Genomic DNA, 11451 nt, shown 5'->3' with positions numbered 1-11451 from the left:
TTATTTATTTTTAACTTAAATAATAGACCATACACAATAATTTCTGCTAGAAAAATGCAGTGTAACATGGCCTTGCTTCTTGGGCCCAACTCTCGGTTTATTATATTTGGTCCATAACTTGGACTGACCAAATTGTATGGTTTGTGTCCAGGCTTAATTCACATTTAGCCCGATTATATTTTAATTTTTCTCACCCGTTTAGCTCGTTAGCAATACTCCCTTCTATTCAATAAATTCTTTACATATTTTCTTTTTGACTAATTTGCTAAACATAATATGCAGTTTACTCCCTCCATATTCCGTAATAATTTATGAAAAAGGAGAAAATATATATATTTAAGGATAATGATAAACACAGTCTTTAGAAAACAAATTCACATATCTAATAAAAACAGTACAATCGTACAAGTAATTAAGTAAATAACATTGGGATGATAGGGATGGGAGAAACCCGAACCTTCCCTTATTGAATTCAAAGTACAAGTTGATGACAATAACAACATTACTTATTCCTTAGATATAACAGTCTAAATAGTGCCATATTGACTGTTTTTTTAATATAACTGCATATTAGAGAAGTAAAGTGTCCCAAAAGAGCCAATCTTACAAAATAGTTTTGCAAGACCGTCTCAAAGGAGACTAGCTAACCCGTCTTCGACAAATGCGAGAGTGGCATGACCATCATTCGAATTTAAGACGGATCCTCCTTTATACAATAGGAGACCAAGTTTCATTTCAGCCGCGGTAAACCTAGAATCCTGTGGTATGCATTTACGAGCTGGATTATGATATTGATCCGAAATTGAACTCCAATTATTTTCCAAAAGTGTAATACGAGCACCAGCCTGAAAAGTATCGTCCATTCCACGATTTATAACTTGATCCTCAATATATTTGAATCGCGCTGCCTCAGCAACCATTTGTATAGAGGTTAGAGCAAATTTCGCTACCTCTTTCGCAATATCTTGACCTTTAGCAGTAAAATCCTTCCCATAAACCTTATTAAAGGAAGTTTGAAGAGTACTAACCCCTAGATTTAGATTATCCCTCGAAACACCGGCTTTTTTTTCTAAATCAGTGTAACTGCTTGATAAGGGAAGCGCCTTTCCTAGATCCTGTGCTTTCGGAAAGACGGTCCTATAATTACCGCTCAATTTTGCATACTCGTCTGAAAAGAAATTCGCACGTATTTTCTTGGTTTTCGCATCTATGTCCTGAAAACCGACAAGATAAGCATCGGATTTTCTTAAGGCTAATGTAATGGTGTTCCCATTAAAGGGTAATACTAAATTCACCAAAACAAATACGTTATTATTGTTTCTGTTGGTGACTGGTAGATTGCAAACTTTTGTGGTTCCTCGGCCGAGTTCTTCCCTCAGAGAATCCAAAAATGTCGAATATTGTTTAGAATCAGAAGCAACGCTCCAGGTTGGGTCCGCAGAGTCTGCTACCACAATCAAGGCCATCACCATGAACCATACTGAAATTATAATAGACATCTTCATCTTTGATCTTGTATCCTGTTTGAATTGATTAATTACTAGATTAGTATTACTTGTGTATTGAAACAACGATGAGAAGATCGATTTGTAAACAGGGGCGTTTTCAGTGGAAATTCACGAGGAGCAAGTTAGAAACTCAACAAGCCCTTGATATTGGCTAAGTCAAAACTCGGCTTGAGATAGGTCAAATTGAGCTCGAGCTTGAACCAAACCTAGTTAAACCGGAGCACAGTAAGGCTCAGTTCGGAAACTTGTTTGAGCTTGTTATGTTTTAAATTACATAGTTTTTATTAATAATATTTACTTAAATTACATTAATTTATAATTTTATGATAAATTAATTAAGATATAAGTTTAGAAAAGAAAATAATATAAGAAATGTTATGTTAAGCTAATTATCGGAAAAATACTAGTTTGAACTGGACTTTTTAACTTAAAAATTATGATGGAAAAAAAATAATGCTCGAAAAAATGGTACTAAAACAGAACTCAATCTCAGGTTTCGTAAAATATCATATGAATCGATCTCGAGCCTTAATTACTAAAGCTTGAGTTTGGGCTTGGAATTGATTTTTACAATGTGAACTGAGCTAAATCATAGGTAAGCTCGAGCTCGGCTCGACTCGGTTACAACCCTAAATTCATTTTTTTTTTTTGTGTTACTCGACAGCCCTAAATTCATGAGGGTGGAATGCCAGGTTGGGGGGTATGGAAAACATGACTCGAGCAAAGTTGTTACTTGAACTCGAATTATATAAATTCTGGATTATCTGGGAATTTATTTCTCAGCATTTAAATTACTAGCAAAACTTATTTTATTAGGTTGTCCAAATTTATTTATCTTGGCAATTTCTCTTATCAACGTGTATAATTTAATTTATTAAATTTGTAAATTTTCTTCTAACTAAAGTCAATCAGTGACGGATCCACCAACATGTAAAATAACCACAATGTATATCTCGATATCACGTTATTTATTTATTTTTACTTTTTGAGTTTTGAAACCAATAGTGGATAATAAATTGACCATATTATATTATAGGATGATGATCAAAGTATCTACTAAAACATTCTCAAAATTAAATAAATAACTAAATGAAAAATTAAAATAGGTAAATAGATGAACGAGACGAGGAGACTCGATTTCTTACCTTATCTGAAACCTGAATTAAAAGCGGAAATTAGTAAATGGAAGGCCTTTCTATTATTTGATTGATTGATTGATGTATATGTGTTTTTGTTAATGAAGAGAAAGTGTATTATTTCAATGTCTTATATAGCATTGATTGGCTTGGACGTTTATAACTCACTGCCAAAACTTTGCATGTCTTATGTGACTCGCGTACCACGTTTTTTTTTTCTATTTTTGTAATTAAATCTTGTAAGTAGGACCAACTTTGGATGATGACTAATGAGTGAGGACGATTTGTCGACTTTCAAATCAGTTCGAAAGATTTGGAAATAAATACATAGATCATTTTGATTATTAAAATGAGAGTATTTGTCTAAGTATATTTTTCAGACCTCCAAGTAACTTTTTTTTAAATCGAGTAATGGAGTTGTACCAAAAACGTTGAATGTGTTGACGAGTTTGCCGAAAAATAATTTTAGAAGTAGCAAAACTATTCAGATGTTGACAGTGACAGAGTTAGGATTATTTGCAATTAGGGTGCTAAAATATTTAACTAAAAAGTTATAAAATTTCTATTTTCGAAGTGCTATGTTAATCTCCTTAACTTCACCACTGATAGTACAACATAACTAATCATGAGCAATTTAGCATAGTTGTACAAAAAAAAAAGGCTACACATATGACATACCAGTTAGACTATACTAAAAGATATAGACAATTTTTACACTAAATTATCAAATCAGCTACACTTTCATTAATAATCTACACTATTATGATAAATAATATTAGCTCATTTATCTAATTAGACCTCACAGTACTCAATTTATTGGTTAATTATAGAAAAGTATATGACATATTTGTAAAACATAGAAAGTATATGACATATTTGAGCAATAATAATAAACCTTTTGTCTAAAAAAAAATAATAAAAATAGTACACTTTTGTCTAAAAAAATAATAATAATAATAAACCTTGTATAAATTGTTATGTAGGGTGTCATATACAAGAAATTTGTAAAACAAATCTTTTGAGTATGTGTCTCGATGGTGTGATTCCGATTAGGCTACTTGTTCCTTAACTCGTCGCTGAGTGATAGGGCGGTTCGTTTTTCTTAACAACTCTCCCGTCTCATGAAAACCAAGAAACAACACACTGTTTCTTGTTCTTCTGCTGAGGCTGAATATCGGTCATGGACTCTGTCCCATGTGAATGAAAATGGCTTCACGGTCTTCTTGCAAGCTTGGATGTCCCATTATCTTTCCCTATGCGCTTATTTTGCGATAGCCAGTGTGCTCCATCTTGCACAGAATTCCGTTTTTCATGAACGAACAAAGCATAGATTGATTGTCACTTTGTTCGAGATGTTATTACAAAGGATTTAATCCAGCCGTCACATGTCTCTACGACCGAACAACTTGCTGACATCTTCACTAATCTGGGAGCGAACCAATTTATTAACTTTTTCGCCAGTTGGGGCATTCTTGATCTACATGCTCCAGTTTGAAGAGGTATTGATGTAATATCGTATCTTCTCAATAATATCGTAATATGCTTTATGCTTTATATTGTTACGGGAATATTCCTATATGGTTACGGAAATATCTCCCGATGATTTGATCTTCCGGTTTATTAGGAGACCCTTGTATTATATATACCGATTAATTTTATTGAGAATATCACCACTTCTGATTCCATTCTCTTTACAATATAACTAATTTGTTACAAGTATTTAAATGAGTTATAATATTTATGTTCAAAAAAATCTGTTTACATAAATATGAATAAGTCCAACTTATAAAAGAATAACTAATTTAACATAAATATGAATAAGTCTGACTTATAAAAGAACAATTGAATTTGTGTTTATTCATGGTCGTGTCTCTTTCCCAATTAATTTTGACAATATGTACACCACAAAACAACGTATACAATATGTGAATATGGGCTGTGATAATTTGTCACTACTCAGTACTCACTACCTTATCTCCGATTGGTGTTTTAGAACATTTTGAACGGGTAACTACAAGCTTCAACACCGTACCATTTTGGCAGAGTTTAGTACGTGGCATTATGTCGACATATTGACGGAATAACATAATTGAATTGAATACATGCATGAGTTTCTATTTATGTAAGGGCCTTCGGTTAATTCTTTCATTAAGGAGGAGATGATCGTACATGAAAAAAAAAAAAAAAAAAAAAAAAAAAAAAAATAAACAAGGATTTTTTATATAGTATTCTCGTGTTTTAAATTAAGTAAATAACTGCAATTTTTCTAATTTATGTGAATTTTTACTGTGGCCTTGTTTGGTTGCCCGTTAGAATATAATTCCACGAAATATCGAATTCATAGGATTTAAGTTCCCACATTAAATTCACGTGAATTAGCTAAATCCGTTTGGTTGCTGAGGTAAGAGTTCAATTACACAGGAGTTTGCAATTACCTAGGAGGTTAGGTAATTCAACTCCTCCATTATGAAGGAGTTTGATACTCCTTGGAAAATAGAATTCCTACATCATAGCAAAAAAAAAGAGCAACCAAACAAGTTGCAATTTTCTAATTAATGAGATTTTACAACTTCCATGATTTAGAAGGGGCAACCAAACAGACTTTTATAATGTTTTCTATATGTGAGTGCGGAGTGTCCCTAACTTCTCTACGTTTTTATTCTAAGTATGTGAAAGTTAATAGCCATTTTCATATACAAATCGCTATTTATCATTTCATATTTCTTAAAGTTAACGTAAAAAATGACCTACACAATTCACAAAGCCACAAAGGCATTAGAAAACATGCCATTCTCCTCGCCCTGCTCTCACTCACAAGCTCATTCGTAGTAAATCAAGAGGGTCTTAGTATGTCTTCGGGTGATCCCTAAGACTCGGTATCAAACTTCAATATATTCTTGTAAAACGTTCATTATTTTAGTCCCCTTCATGTTGTACATGACATCAGGCTGCTACGAGAATTTGGCGTGGCTTGGTGACGCTATCTCATTTACTGTATTTTCTCGTATGAAAGTGCAATACTATGAAGAGTAGGTTTTCTGAGAGATGGTCTCTTAATAAGCTTTATTGAGAGACTATTGTATAATTTAAAGAAAAAGTGGTACTAAAGGTAATAAAATATGTACAAATTACGATCAATGATAAAATGGGTACATTTATTATGTAAATAGATACGAAATTAATATGTTACGATCAACAACAAAAGGGGTACGAAATACAAATAAAAGGGTACGAAATATTGGTCTCTCAAAAACTAAGTGAGAGACCGTCTCTCCCAAGTTTTAGGGTACTACGAATACCAGGCCCGTCTAACAGGGGGAGCTCTATGTGCATTTGCACTGGGCATCAAATTTCTGGGGCCCAAACTTGACATTACCCATCCCCCTACTACTAAGAGAATAAAAATTCTCTTTGTTTTTCCCTCCAAATGCTTCTATCTAAATAAAGAAATAAGTAAAACTTTCTTTCTTTAAACTATTATCTTTTCATTAAAATATAATAATTATATTATAATAAACTTTAATCTTATAATTAAATTTAAAATTATAATTTTTCATCAAAATAAAATAAAATTGATTTTAAATTATAAACTATAAGTTGGTAAATTTTTCATTAAATGCAATAATTATAACTTTAGAAAATAACTTGACACATTACTACCATTAACTTTGTGACAAAAAAAAAAATCATTAAAATAATTGGAGACAACTTATAAAATGAAATCCTTATTTTTATGGTAAAAAAAAATATAGATTTCATAAAAATACACCTTTCATTACTTTAATTTTCCATTATTATAAATAACATCCTAAAAAATAAATACTCTATACATACCGCACATTGTGCGGGATCTATACTAGTAAATTGAGCAATTGAAAAAAAAAAGAAAAAAAAAAGGAAAGTAATGAAGTAAAGAAGACAGAAGGCACGCATACTGCAGCACATTCCAAATTGCAATCCTCAATCTTCTCCTTTCCCAAATATAATTAAATTTCTTTCCAAAAAAAAACTAAACTTGCTCTTAATTCCATAAACCTATCTGATCTTTTTTTTAATCTTTAAATATGATTACAATTCATAACAAGTCATTCCAAGTTTATAATTAGAGAGATTAGAATCAAAACTTTGTCACTTATCAGTTTAAATCGTCTACAAAAATCTTACTCTTGGGTTTCATGGAAATCGAAATAGGTACTATTTCTTCTCAATCTTAAATTCTTAATAAATTTTAATGAATTTAATTATAATTTTAATGTATTTAATAATAATGTATTTGCAGCCATTGGAGGTAGGACGAGGAGTCGGAGATCAATCGATCAGACAGTCATGACTCGTGATGCCGACTATAGTTCTCAAATTCGTTCTTTGATTTTGTAAATTTGAGGCCTCAATTGTTTTTTTTTTTGCACCGGGCCTCCACTTTTCTTGGGACGGCCCTGATGGATACGAGAACATTGTAGTAGACTAGTAGCCTTGGGAGAAGTTGTACGAAGCATATAATTTTGTTAGTTAAATTTCCTTTAAAACGGACAATCAGTCTTAAGTTTAAAACGAGTTAAATAACATCTTAATTGTATGGATGAGACAACTATTTTATTGGCCTCCGACATATTTGACTTGTTTTATGTCTGAGACGAATATTTCCATTTTAAACAAAAAATTGTGATAATTTAAAGTTATAATAGCACTTTCGGGTAGGGATGACGATGGATCGGGTTGGATTGGTTTTTGCGAAATCTTAATCTGATCCGCTTACTTTTTGGATCAAGGACTCATATCCAAACATGATTCGTATTTTAAAAATCATACCCGATTCATTATTTATTTTTCAAATTCATACCAGATCCAAAACTTGACTTGATTATACTCATCTTATATGACAAAATTGAAATTTCAAGTTTAATAAACCTAAATTTTCAAAAATATTTAATGGGATCGAAATCGGTTATGAATGGGTCAGATTTTGATTTAGTTCGGGTATTCCAATAGTAAATATGGATATGAATTTCATTTTTAAATATTGAATCGGATATGAGTTTTTAAAAGTTGAGTTCGGATTTAATATTTTTCCTTTGATTCTATTCAGTTTCAGTTCGGTTTGGGCTATAATTCCGGAACATAGAGGGATGTAACTAGTGACTCCAGGCTCATATTTGGCCTAATCATGTACAACATTCCGCAAAAGATAGTGTAACATGGACTTGCTTCTTGGGCCCAACTCTCTTACTCTTCTACTTGGACCGACGAAATTGAGTCCAGGCCTTATTCACAATGTAGCCTGTTTATATTCACTTTCTTACCCGTTTGGCCGTTTGGTTATCGATAATACTCTCTCTGATTCAATAGATTCTTTGTTTATTCTTTTTTTTGCCGATTCTTAACATAATATATGCAATTATCCACTCGCATGTGAACATCGCACCAAAAGTATATGTAAGTAGTCTTTTGAATAGGGATTGGTCTCCCTTGTGACGGGTTACCATTTGTGGCGGATATTTTGTTAGTTAAAATGGTTACAAAATGGGTTAGTGGAGAAATGGGACCACATGAATAGTGTTGCAGAGAGAGAAAAAGTGGGTACTTTGTGAGGTAAAATGGTATCCGTCACTCAAGAGTGACGGATATGTGCCGTCACAAACAAGAATTTGTGTTTGAATAGAAGGGAGTGTATAATATACTATTGATTATTGATAAAAATGTGACATTCCCTCAAATAATGCAAAGGAAGGATAAAATACTATTAAGCGTACTAAAAATGTCACAACGTTATATTACAAAATTATGCATTACTAATACACTGTATAATTAGTTATGCACTTATCACCAGCATAATTTATTTTTCTTACATCTTATCTTCGTGGAATTTTCTTCATTTCTCCCATTTCAAAGCTTTCTTTGACAAATTTAGAGTATTAATGCTATTAACATAGTGTTAATTGGTCATGTTAACTTATTAGGCTCATAAGAAGTGATGCTCATGATTTCAGGTTCAAATCCTGTGAGCACCAAGTTTCCTCTAAACCAAGAAACGTGGTAGAGAAACTGGTAGGAAAAGAAACACGATCCGGTACGACCTCCCCCAACGGCTCAAGTTTAAGAGTATATATTATACGGTTTTCGGAATTTAAGGGTCTCAAGACAAAAATATTCGTAAATCATACGGACGGTTCCTCGGGTCATATAAAGCAGCCACACAAAATTTTGAGAAGCAACAGAGGACATTTGAGAGTGCTGGTACGCGATAAACGAGTCTCGGGCGAAAATCGGGTACTCCTTAAAAATAAATGAATACTTCTTAATTAGGGCTGAAAATCGAATACGGTAACTCATGAAGTGACCCTAGACATGTGGTAGAAAAACTGGGAGTAATAGAAACATGACCGGTACGACCTCCCAAACGGCTCAAATTTAAGTGTATAATACACGGTTTTCGGGATTTCAAGGTACCAGAACAAAAATGTCTATAAACCATACGGATGGTTTCTCGGGTCAAATAAAGTAGCTACACAAATTTTGAGAAGCAACAAAGGACATTTGAGGGTGCCGGTACACGATAAACGAGTCTTCTATGAAAATCAGGTACTTCTTAAAAATAGATAATTGCTTCTTAATTAGGGATTAAAATCGAATGCGGTAACTCATGAAGCTATCCCAAACACGTGATAGAAAAACAGGTAGGAAAAGAAACATGACTCGAAACGACCTCCTAAATGGCTCAAGTTTAAGTGTATAATACATGGTTTACGAGATTATAGTATCCCGGAACAAAAATGTTCGTAAATCATATGGATGGTTTCTCGGGTTAGACAAAACATCCACACAAATTTTGTGAAGCAACATAAGACATTTGTGGTGGCGGTATGCGATGAACGTTGACTCATGAAGCAACCCCAGACACGTGGTAGCAAAATTTGTAGGAAAAGAAATATAGCCTGGTACAACCTCCCAAAAGGCTCAAATTTAAGTGTATAATACACGTTTTTCGGGATTTAAAGGTCCCGGGACAAAAATGTTCGTAAATCATACGGACGGTTCATCGGGTCAGAAAGCAGCCACACAAATTTTGAGAAGCAACAGAGGACATTTGAGAGTGCCGGTACACGATAAATAAGTTTCGGACGAAAATTAGGTTAAATACTACAATTAAATAACATTGGGATGATAGGGATAGGAGCACAAAATCTCATTATAGACGGCACATATCCGTCTATAACTAAAGACGGGCCAAATACAATACCACATTTCTAAGAGGACAAGCAACAAGTGGGATGGTGGGGGCAAAAAATGTCATCACTTTCAAACTATTTGACTCGTCTTTAACTATAGACGGATATATCCGTCTATAGCAAAACTAGCTGGGATAGGAGAAACCCGAACCTTCCCTTATTGAATTCACCGTACAACTCAACGACGTAATTGAACTCCTTTTAACACAACAACTAGTTTTTTGACCCGTGAAAAATCACGGGTGTCATTTAAAGTTATGTTTTCATCAAGACATTTTTCTAAATCTATTGTACATCATTTTACATAAATTCATGCTACTGACTTAGTGAGTACCAAATGATGATATTTGGTGTTGTATTAATGCTAATAGGTTCGTCTAGTAAGATCTAAATAAACACGAACTAATGAAAGTAGGAATACAATGATACATAAGCCAACTAAATTACTGTGGTAACATACCAATCAATTGAGCGTAAAATGATACATGATACGGATTTAGTAAATAACCAAATTATTTCCATAGTCGTTGTCTTTTCGATATCCAGAACCCATAATGGCTCAAAATTATTGTCATGTATTGGTTAAAATAGAAAATCTCCGGAAAAAAAAATTTAGGAAAAATTTGAGAAACATGCTAACTCATAAAAATTCACATACTTGTAAGTTGTCATTTTTCATGTATTGATATCCAAATGTGTCTTTCTTCTGAAATTTATCAATTGTACATACAAATCAGTATTATGCCAAAATCAGATGCACACGAAATATAATAAAACATTATCAAATGAGAGTAAATGATTATAATGGAAATTAAAAGAGAACATGAGAAAAACAAATTAGCTTTAGGATGATACAGAAAAATGCATATCTATTGTTATGCTTATGGAATGAACATTATCATTTTGAGATAAAAAAAAAAGTAGGAATTAAAAACCATATTTTTATGAAAGTTTTCAAAGGTAAACTAAAAATATGAATCATTATAAAGGAACTTGAGAAATGAGTTATGGAGAAAGAAGATGAAAAGTGTAATTAAAAGTTAATGGTGAATTGAATTAGGTATTCATGTGGAGGGAGATAAAAAGTTTATTACCTTTATTATAAGATTTTAATTGTAGGAATAAATATTAGGGGAATTATTTAAAACAAATATGATATTTATAAGATTATAATTGTAGGAATAAATATTAGGGGAATCATTTAAAAAAAAGATATGGTAAGACTTGCAATATGACTTCTTTGAAATCACATGGTTATGCCACTTAGCTTATCACTTAAAATGTGCGTGATGTTAGCTTTTTTATATTATTGTATATGTTTCATGTTATGTTGTCAATAATTAAATAATCAACAACAATTATTGGATTCAGAAAATATCCTATGGAATAAATGTTAATGGTTTATCTAGCCTTTTATATATATTGCATAGATTTATTATTATTCCTTATAGATTTAATTATAATTTCATGTTATGCTGTCAATATTCAAACAATCGGTAAAAGTTAATAAATTATTGAATTTTAAAAATTTCACTAATTTTGTGGCCCGTGAAATTCACGGGATGTTTTGTTTTGAGTGTG

The 11451-nt window shown here is 32.3% G+C and overlaps 1 protein-coding gene across 1 annotated transcript; it reads right to left on the bottom strand.

Annotated features, from left to right (window-relative positions):
• Nucleotides 1-409: 409 nt before the first annotated feature.
• LOC141606612 (ribosome-inactivating protein lychnin-like) lies at nucleotides 410-2761 on the bottom strand. Its single transcript, XM_074425811.1, has 2 exons — nucleotides 2654-2761; nucleotides 410-1520 (listed from the first exon to the last, which is right to left on the bottom strand). Exon 2 carries the CDS (start codon nucleotides 1503-1505, stop codon nucleotides 630-632), a length of 876 nt encoding a protein of 291 aa, XP_074281912.1. The 5' UTR covers nucleotides 1506-1520; nucleotides 2654-2761; the 3' UTR covers nucleotides 410-629.
• Nucleotides 2762-11451: the final 8690 nt, after the last annotated feature.

This window comes from Silene latifolia, chromosome 10 (genome assembly GCF_048544455.1).
Source record: "Silene latifolia isolate original U9 population chromosome 10, ASM4854445v1, whole genome shotgun sequence".
In the NCBI taxonomy this organism is placed as follows: Eukaryota; Viridiplantae; Streptophyta; class Magnoliopsida; order Caryophyllales; family Caryophyllaceae; genus Silene; species Silene latifolia.
This window is presented reverse-complemented; position numbering and strand designations above follow the sequence as displayed.

Coding starts and splice junctions, on each gene's coding strand:
- LOC141606612 (XM_074425811.1), bottom strand. CDS start 1,505: ATGAAGATGTCTATTATAATTTCAGTATGGTTCATGGTGATGGCCTTG.